We start from the raw sequence: 14890 nt of genomic DNA on the forward strand, positions 1-14890 counted from the left end.
CAAACCTTGCATTGCACAAGTTAAAATATCTACTGTATATCATAATATAAGTCTAAAATAATGGTAATAATAATGAACTAGTGTAGGAGTTTAAGGCGCCTTCAGCTAAAAGAAAGGATTTAGAAGTCTTATGAATGCCATTAAAATGCAAATCTCCTCTCAGAAGTTCCTCAGCTTGTTAAGTACGATTTTGCATGCTTGTCTGAGCGAGGATGCAATATACTCCAACAGACGATTGTACGTTGTTCTTTTCACAGGAACAGTATTGCAAATATGGTTGCGATGACCAACCCAGTCTGCAAAAGTCCACTCTCTTTCTATCTCTCTCTCTTTCTTCCCGTCTCTCATACATGGCATGCTTCTTTCTCTCCCTCACTCCATTCTTTCTCTCACTTTTCTTATCCTTCACTCTACTTTCCAACCATCTCTCATTCTTCCTCTTTTTCTCCCTCTGCCTCTACTCTCTCCACTTCTTATCCCTCTCCCCCCCCCCCTTTTTTAATCTCTACGTCTTGTCCCCCTATGTTTTTCTCTCTGACTATGGCTCCCTCTTGCTCCCTCTCTCCCTCTCTGTTTTTCTTTCATTCTCTTTCCTAAAGTCTCAATCGCCCAATCCTTTAGTAGCGGTCTGAGCAACACAATCATTCTCATAATGACCTTAGCAGCAGGGCATGGTTTCAAGAAAATGTAGGTTAATTAAGGGTGGGAAAAATAACGAAATCGTTTAATTGTGAAGTATGCGTAATTTCTATTAAAAAAAATACACGTATTAAGTGGAACACACTTACCCAGTCTTCTCGTCTGCCACACACATAAACCAGAAAGCTATATTAACCTGGTGCTACTAGCGTTTGGATACCAGCAAGGACTTAGGAACTTTAAAACTCGTTGAATAATTAAATGGCGCATCACCACATTTGAAGATTGTAAAATGCTGACCGCAGCCCAAAGCATAGAGTCGATTAGGAGTGGACTTTGTGACTGACAAGGTTGTAAAATAATTAAGTAGTGCAAACTATGGCCGTAGCTCATCTCAGTGGAATAAAACCGGAAATTGTGGATGGTTTCACCCAGTGACATGGTCCCATATAGTGGTTGTGTAAGTTGCAGGGAGGGTTTTGTGGCAGGCTTTCTGGCAGCACTTACGGTAGTTCAGATGAGGAGAAAGTTTGGAAACCTTTGGTTTTGCAGAAGTAGTTAATTTGAATGGAAAGAACGGTCAGCAAAACATTGAACATTGTTTATGTTGGAAACCCATTCAGTTAGGTACCTTGGTTTGATGCATCCTTCTCATTTGCTTCCAATTGTAACTAACATAGGGATTGCTCTCTTACTTCCAAAAGAGGTCTCTAGTTCAAGCCTCTCTTGTTCTGTTCCTCCATTTCTGTTCTAATTTAGTTAAACCCGGCTTTTTCCGCCCCAGCTGCCACTAAGCGAGTCTTCTGAACTCCTATCAGGTAGACTGAGCACTCCCAGGAGTCAGAACAAAGACTTGGGCAGGAAGGCAGTCAGTCACACCTCCATCCTCACAAGGGGGCTAGTGAAGTGACACATCAGAACAGTGAGCTTCAAATGATGCCCTGCCTCTGATATGCATCTTGGCTGTTGCCTTAATGAGGACACAGCCCACCTCTTACCCCAGGCACCCTTGGACCAAACCAAGGTGGAAAATTAGGTATGCAGATTGTTCACCTCCAGGAAGGCTGGACACATCTCCAGAGTGAGCAGCCTGATCTGTACACTTAAAATTGATTTATGCCATCTTTAGGAGTGCTGAAATAGTGGTCTCTGGGTAGAAAAGGTGACCTACACCACCAGATGTGATCACCTCAGGGGCGGATTAGCTGTAAGGGACTAGCTGCCCATTGGTTGCTAGCTCCCACACCCCTGACTTGCCAAAATCCAGGATTTAAGGGAACCCCTCACACCAGAACCTCAGTTCTGACTGACTTCAAAGAAGGACCAAGAGGAGACCCGTGTCATCGACAACAGGACTTTGTCCACCGGCATAAAACAAAAGAGGGATATTCTCTGAGGCAACAGACTTGGAATTGAGTATACGACCCTCGTCCTTGGCTGAAACTCAACACTCCGGAAGAGAGACCCTTTTGGAAGCCAGAACGCCCTCCAATTCCCCTGGACGGGTGGGACCAGTCCCCTGCAAAGTGCAGGTAAAACAATGCCCAGGAACCAAAGAATAGCTGCCCATTGGGCCCTCTGAGGAATCGCCCAAAGTTAAATGGTTGAGTGCATTCTGGAAGTTGCAGTCTGGCTGTCACCGAAGTTTGAAGCCGCTCCACACTCCCCTGACCTCAAGACGTCGAAGTTCATTTAAGGTACTTTTACTACTACCAAGGCTTGTTGGTCACTAGTCCGGGAACCGACCCCTTAACTTGATGCTGCATTACGAGGGCATCATACAATACCTACAACCAATGTCAGCAACCACCCCCCTCTTATAATTCTGCATCCTCTTTCTGGCAGCACCGTCTCTATGGGAAAAGCAGCTTTACTGCGGGTCCCATGTAGGACCACTGACAGCCAGGACAACCACTGCACCCGGGATCCACAGGCCAGGTAAAATTTAACTGACTGTTGAGTCCTGGGACCCCTACCACCTCTACCCTGCGAGGGTGGAACTTTAAGTGACTGATTGTCACTAGTAGTTTTTGCCATTGACCGCAATGTTAAATGACCAGCAGCTGCTATTCTGCAATGACAGAGGAGTGTCGCCCCACTGGCTCAGAGCCAGCAGCTGAAAAATAAAACAATATTGTGCTATTATTTTATTTTTCACCTACTGGCTGAGCCAGCATGTGCATGGAGGGACAGGTCCGGGGCATGGGAGGAGATTGGAGGAGTGAAAGGTGCACTTTTAAGTGTGCATGTCAGCCTGGCTGGCCGTCTCAGCCGGCCAACTGACATGCTCACTTAGATTTCTCCAACTCAGCTGTATTCGACAGCTGGGTTATAGAAACAACACAGACTCTCTGTGCCAGAGCGAGCGTTAATCCAACCCGCTCAGGCCAATCCCCACGTTGCTCTTATGGTTGAGAGCAGCACGGGGAGTGGATGGGAAGTTCATGATGCTAAGCCAGGGACTGCGGTGATCAGAAACAGAGAAGTGGAAGGCGGCTGGCAGCACCAGTTAAGTCTTTTATTTGTTATTTTTAACTCCCCACTCTGCAGCCCCCTCTTAGTGCTCCCCAGGTCCCCTCCATCCACCCACCACTCCTTATCTTTGTCAGCTGCCACAGTAAATGACAGCTGTTTTTAATGTATCTATTTGTCATCCCTTTGAACATCTATAACTCTGGGTTATATGTATGTTAAAAAGTTCGCTTTGGTGTCGAAAGTTATATAAAATAGCTTTATTTTTATAAATTGGTGTCGAATTTCTATTGACTCATCTCAATTACTTATGAACCAATATGGTATGCTAAAAAGGCTTAACACATGTTCCTCCAATAAAGTCTGACTACTCTTTGCCACACTACCAGGGCGGAGCTAAGGGTTTTTTGTTGTGAATCCAAGGATCATCTTTGAGGCATTGTGATAATATTGCATGGTAAGGTTACCCAACCATACCACATAATCCTCCCCTTTCCTACAGTAAGTGTTCCTAAAAGACCCTGGAAAATCTTCAAGATGTACTACTCAGTTTGCTTCCAGTTTGTCCCCATTAACTGCAAACATAAGAAGTCCAAAGAAAAGAGAGAGACCGTCCAGCGAAACCAAATGCTCCTCATAATTTGCCAATAATATCCCTGAGTCACAGTATCTCAAACTGCTAACTTTGGGAATTCTGCTTTTTTGGTGCCGCATCACTGACTGATGACTTGAAACAGCCACAATCGAGGTTAGCCTTGCCATAATGTTGAACAGTGCACACTGTAGAAAAAAATATTGCCCAAGGACCACACAGCAAACAGTTTCATGAAGAAGCATTATAGGATGTACCTCACTCATGGAAGCACACATAAAGGTTTCTTCTGAGGAACCCTGACCCAAGGTCATTTTTTTAGATCATGAAACCTTTCATTGGGTCAGCATGAAAATACAAAAGGTGCATTGACATGTGCCAACGAACAATGCATTGGGATTTTTATACTGGTCTCATAAAAGTATCAAAAGGAACATGCATTGACGATTCTGCATGTAAATGAAATAGAAAGAATCGTACTGCCACCACTCTAGTAATACTTACATCCCCTGCACCAGCCACTTCATCTGCTACCCCAGGCATGCCACACTCTACATTTTATCCTAGAGGCTAAATCTCACGCCCCTAGGAAGACATAGTAAATAAGAGAGAGTTTAGCATCATGAAAATTTGAAATAAGCAAATAACCTACTGGCAACCATTTCCCAATGTCGCCGGTGTGAAGCCATCCATCTGCGTCAAGAGCTTCTGCCGTTTTCTCTGGGTCCTTGAGGTAGCCTTTGAACACATTGGTTCCTTTAATGCAGATCTGTGTATAGATAAATAAAAACATTGAAGTTGGCTCCTTGGTTTAGGTTTTCCTTTGGCCCCGACCATACCATGAGAGAAATATTTACCTCTCCTTCCCCGTTAGCTGAGAAATAGTTCATGTCTGGGACGTCATCCAGTTTGACAATGTTGCAAGGAACAGGTGTGCCAACATGGCCTGAAATAGGAACACATGTATGCTATAAGTAATCTACAATTCATCTTGAACATATTTGATCACTGGTGAATCTGAAATCGGTTACCTTTTTTTTCCCTTCCTGCTTGCCTTTTCTATCCACAATAGTGTGGTGCACCTCTATGCCTCTGTGCTTGCCCTTCTTAGATAGGGGATTAAATGAGCCTTTTATCCTTTTCTATCTCGGGATATTTCTCAAGAGAGGAATTAATTACACTGGAAGCAAATGGATGTTTTTTTTGTCTGATGGTTTCTGAGCAGGAAAACAGTTTGGAACATCCTTTTCATGTTCCAGAAGACGAAGAAGCCATGTTTCTGTCTATTGTCGTTTAGCAACAGAGCTTTTTAATCCAACACAGAATTAGAGTCGGCCATGGGTCTCACCCCGCTCATTTGTTAAGGGCTTTCTTGTCTATCTAATCTAAGTTCACTGCTCTTATTTGATGGGTTTTTCTCCCTAGTCTTGAGTATGTCCCACCCAAGAAGCATTTATGTCTCACCAAGTTTTGATTGGACTAATCGCATCCTTGCAGTGATGATGTGATGAGATATTACTATGCACGTCAGCACGTGGAACCATTCTCTGCTTAATGTGTAATATGATATGTGCCAGTCACAAACATTTGCTAACAAGTTGTTAGCAGCATTGCCAGCAGAGGCTCCTCAGTAATGGCGGAGGGACATCACCCCATTGCCCAGAGCCAGCAGATGATAAATAAAATGATAATAATACAATGTTATAATTATTTTATTTATCGCTGTCTGAGACGCGCTATGAGTATAGGGCGGGGGTGGGCCGGGCATGGCAGGGAAGAGGAGTACGGTACACTTATAAGTGCGCATGTCAGTTTGGAAGGCCGTCTTAGGCCAGCTAAACAAACATGAACACTTATGTTTCTCCAACCCAGCTGTGTTGCACAGCTAAGTTGGAGAAAAGCCACAGGGTCCCAGGCACTGTTTGAGCCCGATCTTCTGCAGTGAAGAATACCAAGGATGCATAGTCTTTATTCTAACTCATGCATATTCAATCCATCTTTTAATCATCATCATTATCATCATCCTTATCATCCTTTATTCTTGATTTTAACTCATGTATATTTAATCCATCACCAGACACTCTCTGCACCAGCCACGGCCCGTGTAGGGTGTTCCAATGGGCGGTGACGTGGGGCCGGGGAGGGGCAGGGTGAAAAATACGGGAATTAGACGATTACAGGTAAGTAACGTAAAAAATAAATAAAACGAATTTCGTTTAGCGTGCTGCAACGCCAAATGCGATGCAGCGCGCGCAACAAAGTTATTTTTATTTATTTTTTACGTTACTTACCTGTAATCATCCGTTTCCCGTATTTTACAACCCCCCACCCTGCCCCTCCCCGCCCCACGTCACCGCCCGGTGGAACGCCCTACACGGGCCTTCGCTGCCCTGCGCTGCTGTTTCACTCCTGCACATTCTTTTTCGTCCTTGTTTTCTCATTTTGCCACTGTTTTTCTGACTTTCTTTTGCTTCTTCTTTCCTCTTTTTATGTTTTTCTCTCTCTTGTTTTGGGCCAAAGTCTGATGAAGAAAAATAAGTAATGATGCTCAAGAATGAGCGTGGGTGGTCCCCACCTGCAACCACTGGCTCCCAAAATGCACCGTTTTTTCTATGTGTGCTTCTAAGTCCATGTAGGTGTGAGTTCCTGTGTGCACTTTGTCATGACATTCTGTATTTTAGGTAAGGAAAAGGGTGCACATGCCATGCAAATGGTGCTTTACATAATGTTGCAAAGCAGAAACTTGCTTTTTCAATGATGCATTGCACAGTGGGAATGTTAGAGTGGCGCTGAACCTGTGGTGTACATATTGTAACAATGTGGACACTCAGTATGATAACAGTGCTGTACACAGTGAGAATGTTACAGTGGTGCAGCACCTGTGGTTTATATATTTTAACAATGTGGACACTCAGTATGGTAAAAGTGCTGTACACAGTGGGAATGTTACAGTGGCGAGGCACCTGTGGTTTACATATTGTTACAATGTGGAAACTCAGTATGGTAACAGTGCTGTACACAGTGGGAATGTTACAGTGGCGCGGCACCTGTGGTTTACATATTGTAACAATGTGGACACTCAATATGCTAACGGTGCTGTACACAGTGGGAATGTTACAGTGGCGAGGCACCTGTGGTTTACATATTGTTACAATGTGGAAACTCAGTATGGTAACAGTGCTGTACACAGTGGGAATGTTACAGTGGCGCAGCACCCGTGGTTTACATATTGTAACAATGTAGACACTCAGTATGGTAACTGTGTGGGACACAGTGTGAATGTTAAAGTGGCGCAGCACCTGTGGTTTACATATTGTAACAATGTGGACACTCAGTATGCTAACGGTGCTGTACACAGTGGGAATGTTACAGTGGAGCGGCACCTGTGGTTATATATTGTAACAATGTGGACACTCAGTATGGCAACTGTGTGGTACACAGTGTGAATGTTACAGTGGCGCAGCACCTGTGGTTTACATATTTTAACAATGTGGACACTCAGTATGCTAATGGTGCTGTACACAGTGGGAATGTTACAGTGGCGCAGCACCTGAGGTTTACATATTTTAACAATGTGGACACTCAGTATGCTAACGGTGCTGTACACAGTGGGAATGTTACAGTGGCACGGCACCTGTGGTTTATATATTGTAACAATGTGGACACTCAGTATGGTAACGGTGCTGTACACAGTGGGAATGTTACAGTGGCACGGCACCTGTGGTTTATATATTGTAACAATGTGGACACTCAGTATGCTAACGGTGCTGTACACAGTGGGAATGTTACAGTGGCGCGGCACTTGTGGTTTATATATTGTAACAATGTGGACACTCAGTATGGAAACGGTGCTGTACACAGTGGGAATGTTACAGTGGCGCAGCACCTGAGGCTTACATATTTTAACAATGTGGACACTCAGTATGCTAACGGTGCTGTACACAGTGGGAATGTTACAGTGGCGCAGCACCAGAGGTTTACATATTTTAACAATGTGGACACTCAGTATGCTAACGGTGCTGTACACAGTGGGAATGTTACAGTGGCACGGCACCTGTGGTTTATATATTGTAACAATGTGGACACTCAGTATGGTAACGGTGCTGTACACAGTGGGAATGTTACAGTGGCGCAGCACCTGAGGCTTACATATTTTAACAATGTGGACACTCAGTATGCTAACGGTGCTGTACACAGTGGGAATGTTACAGTGGCGCAGCACCAGAGGTTTACATATTTTAACAATGTGGACACTCAGTATGCTAACGGTGCTGTACACAGTGGGAATGTTACAGTGGCACGGCACCTGTGGTTTATATATTGTAACAATGTGGACACTCAGTATGGTAACGGTGCTGTACACAGTGGGAATGTTACAGTGGCGCAGCACCTGAGGTTTACATATTTTAACAATGTGGACACTCAGTATGCTAACGGTGCTGTACACAGAGGGAATGTTACCGTGGCACGGCACCTGTGGTTTTTATATTGCACACCTGCTCAATGTAAGCCATTCAACGGTGCTTTATGAAGTAAGAAAATGTGGTGCTTTAGATTCTAGAGCAATGTATAGTCATTCACTCTGCTACCAAGGCCACATAAACAACTAATATTTTATTAGTAGTGGTAATAGTAATACTACTACTGGTGACAGTGCTGCTCCCACCCTGGCAGTGCCCCGGGTTCTCACCTGCTGTCCAGTCCCCAGGGGTGGAGAGGGTGCATCCTGCTGCACATTCCGTTTGCCCATAGGCTTCGAAAATCTGTTTCAAGAAAGGAAGCAAGTCCTATTTAGAAAGGCCACAGTTAAACAATAGCAATCCTACCGCTTGTATGCACATCACAGTGTACAATGTACGCCCACTGTCTGCATTTGATTAAACAGTTCTGAAAGCAAACACACTGAACAAACCTTGAAGATAATTTGCTAGACTTATACCGGCCCTTGGCGGACCAGCATTAGTCCTGAAGGACGAGAAGGACTACTTCATGGCTGTGCGAGCTCCTGCCTGTGCTCCATGTGTCTCTTATAACTTGTCACCATTTACGTGAGTGACTTTATTGCACTTTTTCCAGGTGCATGATCACACTCACACTCTGGTGCATGGGGAGATAGTACAGAGGAGCCTGAGATGTCTTTAGAGGCCTCAAAGGATGACCTAAGGATATTGGTCGAATGATTGTATCTCTTGCTTGAGTGACTTTACAACTTGTACATTTGCATTTTTTTCTGTTTGTATCTCTTCCTTGAGTGACTTTACAACTTGTACATTTGCAGTTTTTTCTGTTTGTATCTCTTATGTAACTCATGTCCTTATGTAACGCAACTGGTTCTTTTGTAAAGCGCTCTGACACCTTCGGCTAATGTTTGCGCTATATAAAATCGCATTTAAAAAAAGAAAAAAGAAAAAGAAGCAGCCGTTAAGAACGGAAGCTAGTAGGAATAGACCGGAACAAGGGAGGAGGCAGAAAGAGTGGATTTTACGGGGAAGGTGACAAGGGAGATGACAAAGGCAGGACGGGCAGGGATGAGAAGGATGGGAAGCACAGGGGAAGGAGGATGGCGAGGGATGTTAGGAAAGAGAAAGGGATTGTCAAAGGAGAGAAAAGGGGGTAGAAGGGGATTAGGGGAATTGTAGGGAGATACAAGTATAGATGACGATGCTTATGTTGCAGGGATTCTGGGGATGCAGAAAGTGTGCAAGAAGAGAGCAGAGAGGAGTGATGGAAAGAAGCAACATCTTGTTATACAGCAGGACGGAAAGCATAAGGGATGCATTGGACGGAGGAGGGCAAGGTGAGGCAAGGAGGGAAAAGGTAGGAGGTGTATTTATTTATTTACATCTGTTTATTAGGTGCACACCTGGCTTCAAGGGTGTTGACATGGTGAACACGGTTGATGGGGTTTTGCAACAGAGGAGAAAATCTAAATTGTAGACAATATTTATTGAACATGAAAAATAGGCAACAGTAATCAATGGCATCAGGGGTTGGAAAAAATAGTCAAGGCAGCAAGCAATGAGGAGGAAAACTCGGCAATGGGGGATTTAAAAGCAAAAACATCTCAAGTTAATAAGCAGCGCTTAATTTGTAAAACAATATGTGCGAGGGCTCTTGTCAGGAGTCCACTGCAGCATGCACCACCCATTGCTCCTCCCAGCGTTGCCAATCGCTGTATCGACACACCTACTGACAATTAGACTCTTTCAAGTATGACAATTCAGACTATTCCATGCCCCCAGAGCTATAAGAATAACTTGGATGACAGGTATTAGTCTTTTTTAGTGTATTGAATTAACAAATGCACTTGTGCTCATTTTCAATTGGCAGTTTGGGCTGGACTGTTCCCATGAGGCACAGGGTCAAGATTGATTTGCATATGGCCATGTCTGAACTGGGGTGGCTTGGTGAGCAAAATAACGATGGATTAAACCCAGATCTGTGACTGGGGGTGAATGTTTTGCCATTGTGCAACATTCCGTCCATCATCTTGTGTGTTTTGCTGTTCACCCTATGTGGGAAGGGTATTCCCGGACGTGGGTCCAGTGCTCACTGCGCCACTGGATCAAGCTATCCTGGCTGAAGACGGCCGATAGCCAGAAACCGGTCCTAGGATGCTTGTTTCCGGTCCAGGGAAGAATTGGCTTGACAGTTCGTGCTGGACTGTTCCCATGAGGCATAGGGTCAATACTGGTTTGCATATGGCCATGTCTGAACTGGGGTGGCTTGGTGAGCAAAATAACGATGGATTAAACCCAGATCTGTGACTGGGGGTAAATGTTCTTGCCGTTGTGCAACATTCCGTCCATCATCGTGTGTGTTTTGCTGTTCACCCTATGTGGAAAGGGTATGCCTCCTGTGCTCACTACACCACTGGAGTCAAGCTATCCTGGCTGAAGACGGCTGATAGCTAGAAACCGGTCCTAGGATTCTTGATTCCGGTCCAGGGAAGACATGGCTTGGCAGTTCAGGCTGGACTGTTCCCATGAGGCACAGAGTCAAGACTGATTTGCACATGGCCATGTCTGAACTGGGGTGGCTTGGCGAGCAAAATAACGATGGATTAAACCCAGATCTGTGACTGGGGGTGAATGTTTTGCCATTGTGCAACATTCCGTCCATCATCTTGTGTGTTTTGCTGTTCACCCTATGTGGGAAGGGTATGCCCAGATGTGGGTCCCGTGCTCACTACGCCACTGGAGTCAAGCTATCCTGGCTGAAGATGGCTGATGGCCAGAAACCGGTCCTAGGATGCTTGATTGTGGTCCAGGGAAGACATGGCTTGGCAGTTCGGGCTGGACTGTTCCCATGAGGCACGGGTCAAGACTGATTTGCATATGGCCATGTCTGAACTGCGGTGGCTTGGTGAGCAAAATAACGATGGATTTAACCCAGATCTGAGACTGGTGCTGATGAATGTCAGCGTGTCAAGTGCCCAGAGTGCATAGTCTTGATTCCATCTCATGTCTCTGTAATACACCACCAGGCACTCCCTGCCTCTTTATCTCACTCTTGCAGGTTCCTGCTTTATTTCTTTGAGACTGTTTTTCCATCTTCCGCCCCACCTGCACCCACCAGCTCAAATTCAATTAGTTGTTATAATTATGAGAGTATTAGTACAGGCAGTGACTTCTTTTGGTAAGCACTGGACCCGGATTGATTGGTCTGCTCAGCTGATTGCACTTACCTGACACCCTAAAGCTGCCCTCAGGAACGTCAGCACAGTGGGGGAGATGGGCGCAGCACCAGTGACCATGATTCGCACCCGCCCTCCCATGGTATCCTGTAAAAAACATCAAAAGGGCATCAGAAGAGTGGAGATAAATACACCATTTTGCAATCAATGCTCAGAGCAAACTTTATAAGTAAAGGCATGAAAATGTCTACGTGCACAGTCCATTTAACAAACAATATAAATGGATTAAGGAGTGCTCATACCTGGACTTTCTTGAAGATGTATTTGTCCCAGATGCTGTCATTTCGGATAACACCTTGCTTAACCTCGGCAAACTTTCGGGCTATGGCAAACTGCAGAACTCTCTTCTTGAGAGGTGTCTGTGCTCCGCTCTGTATCTGTGTGGAAAGAGTTCACTTGTGAAAAGGCTCAAAGGCATCTCATGGGGACATTGGACTGATTCACAAGACCTCTACAAATACTTCAAGGATCCTGGGATCACAAACATACTTCTCTTATAGAGCTTTTTTCTAGATGTGCAGTGTACATGGTGTCCCTAGTGAGGATGAAAGGAGAGAATGGAAAACTACCATGGAAATGACATGAAAACCCACATAGCTAACTATATTTGTTTTAAAATACGTTTGGCAATGTACCTTCATCAGTTTTGTGCACATCTAACTGACACCTGATTGGGCCATCTGTCAGTGCAGCCGCAGGTGTGATATATTGCATTGTAGTATAAAAACAAACTCTGCTATAACTGTCCCAAGCCCAGCAGTGAAATGAGGGGGGTTATTGAGGGGCTAGCTAAACCACCATGTAAAAGAAAGACCTATCTAAAGAAACGTCATTCAAAAGACCTTAGGGCATTCAACCCTCGGGGAGAGAGTAATCTCCTTCAATGAGATCTATGATGCCTTGTGGTGAAAGCCAAAAATCCCCGGAACCCACAAAGCTGATGCACCTGCTTTTGACCAAAACCATTACCATTGAGACACGGAACGTGAGGACCATGTACGGGACAGGCAAGCCAGCCCAAGTGACAGATGAAATGAAAAAATACAGTCTCGTTCTGTTTGGCATCAGTGATACCAGATGGACCAAGGCTGGACAGAAAAGACTGGCTCCAGGAAGAATGCTGCTGTATTCTGGACACGAGGAAGTGAACGCCCCACATACTCAGGGACTAACACTGATGTTAACATCAGCAGCCAACAAAACTCTGATTGTATGGGACGCCCACAGTCCTAGAATCATCGCAGCAACCTTCTGCGCAAATGAAAAGGGGATCAACATGAATGTTATCCAGTACTATGCACCTACAAATGACAGCAAAGAAGAAGAAAAAGAACAGATTTACAACAGACTTCTGTCCATCCTAGAGAAATGCCTTGAGAGAGACATCACCACACTGATGGGGGACCCCAATAACAAGATTATTAGAGACAACACTGGATACAAAGAAGCCATGGGCAACCATGGCCTTGGTGACATGAACTAGAATGGTGAAAGGCCCACAGATCTCTGTGCCCTGAACAGTCTGGTGATAGGTAGTAGTGTAATCCCACAAAAAAATGCACAAGGCAATGTGGGTGTCACCAGACCATTCATCAGAGAATCAGATCAACTATGTCTTTATTGCCAAAAAGTTCCAGAGGTCTCTGTAAGATGTGAGAGTGATGAGAGGAGCAGATGTGGCATCAGACCATTCCCTTGTGATGGGCACGCTAAAGCTGAAGCTGATGAAAGCATGGATGGAACCGACAAATCAATGCCAGTAATATAACATTTACAACAAGGGGTGGTGAGGGACAGAGTCTCTGAATTAAGCAGAAAGCTCTCACCCAGTCAAGAGATCAGGGCTAGATCCAACACCGTTTTTTAGCTCACTGCACCATCCCAGTTTCAGAACCTGGCTGTATGCAAATTAGTCTGTTCCTGTCCCAGTGCATGATGGGAACAGGGCAAACCAAACTACAAAAGCCAATTCTTACACTGGGAAGGAAACAAGCTCCCGGGGACCGGTTTCTGGCATTACAGCCGTCTTCGGCCCGGTTTGCTTGAATCCTGATGGTGCAATGAGCAAGGGTCTCACATCTGAGAATACCCTTCCACGCTTAGGGTGGACAAAAATATTTACAACAAGGGGTGGTGAGGGACAGAGTCTCTGAATTAAGCAGAAAGCTCTCACCCAGTCAAGAGATCAGGGCTAGATCCAACACCGTTTTTTAGCTCACTGCACCATCCCAGTTTCAGAACCTGGCTGTATGCAAATTAGTCTGTTCCTGTCCCAGTGCATGATGGGAACAGGGCAAACCAAACTACAAAAGCCAATTCTTACACTGGGAAGGAAACAAGCTCCCGGGGACCGGTTTCTGGCATTACAGCCGTCTTCGGCCCGGTTTGCTTGAATCCTGATGGTGCAATGAGCAAGGGTCTCACATCTGAGAATACCCTTCCACGCTTAGGGTGGACAAAAATATTTACAACAAGGGGTGGTGAGGGACAGAGTCTCTGAATTAAGCAGAAAGCTCTCACCCAGTCAAGAGATCAGGGCTAGATCCAACACCGTTTTTTAGCTCACTGCACCATCCCAGTTTCAGAACCTGGCTGTATGCAAATTAGTCTGTTCCTGTCCCAGTGCATGATGGGAACAGGGCAAACCAAACTACAAAAGCCAATTCTTACACTGGGAAGGAAACAAGCTCCCGGGGACCGGTTTCTGGCATTACAGCCGTCTTCGGCCCGGTTTGCTTGAATCCTGATGGTGCAATGAGCAAGGGTCTCACATCTGAGAATACCCTTCCACGCTTAGGGTGGACAAAAATATTTACAACAAGGGGTGGTGAGGGACAGAGTCTCTGAATTAAGCAGAAAGCTCTCACCCAGTCAAGACATCAGGGCTAGATCCAACACCGTTTTTTAGCTCACTGCACCATCCCAGTTTCAGAACCTGGCTGTATTCAGACACTCTGTTCATCACCACCCCCTTTTCTGAATCGATTTTGGCCACTATAGGTGTGGCAGGGTATACTCAGACATGAGTCCCTTTCTCACTGCTCCATCAGGATTCAAGCAAGCCGGGCCGAAGACGGCTGAAATGCCAGAAACCGGTCCCCGGTAGCTTGTTTCCTTTCTGGTGAAGAATTGGCTTGGTAGTTTAGTCTGCCCTGTTCCCATGATGCACTGGGCCAGGGACAGACTGATTTGCATATAGCCAGGTTCTGAGCTGGGATGGGGCAGTGAGATAAATAACGGTGATGGATCAAGCCCTGATCTTTGGACTGGGTAAGAGTGGTCTGCTCAATTCAGACACTCTGTTCATCACCACCCCCTTTTCTGAATCGATTTTGGCCACTATAGGTGTGGCAGGGTATACTCAGACATGAGTCCCTTTCTCACTGCTCCATCAGGATTCAAGCAAGCCGGGCCGAAGACGGCTGAAATGCCAGAAACCGGTCCCCGGTAGCTTGTTTCCTTTCTGGTGAAGAATTGGCTTGGTAGTTTAG

At 45.3% G+C, this 14890-nt stretch overlaps 1 protein-coding gene across 1 annotated transcript in view; it reads right to left on the reverse strand.

The window, feature by feature from the left end:
* LOC147663476 (long-chain-fatty-acid--CoA ligase 5-like) overlaps window positions 1-14890 on the reverse strand; it is a 225920-nt gene that overhangs the window by 27410 nt on the left and 183620 nt on the right. The window contains exons 13-17 of the mRNA XM_086950420.1: window positions 11642-11776; window positions 11391-11486; window positions 8394-8466; window positions 4561-4649; window positions 4356-4472 (exon numbers count right to left, since the gene is read on the reverse strand). Coding sequence (XP_086806546.1) covers window positions 4356-4472; window positions 4561-4649; window positions 8394-8466; window positions 11391-11486; window positions 11642-11776 — 510 coding nt within the window. The remainder of the gene's footprint in view (window positions 1-4355; window positions 4473-4560; window positions 4650-8393; window positions 8467-11390; window positions 11487-11641; window positions 11777-14890) is intronic.

Source organism: Lissotriton vulgaris, unplaced genomic scaffold, assembly GCF_964263255.1.
Source record: "Lissotriton vulgaris unplaced genomic scaffold, aLisVul1.2 SCAFFOLD_675, whole genome shotgun sequence".
Classification (NCBI taxonomy): Eukaryota; Metazoa; Chordata; class Amphibia; order Caudata; family Salamandridae; genus Lissotriton; species Lissotriton vulgaris.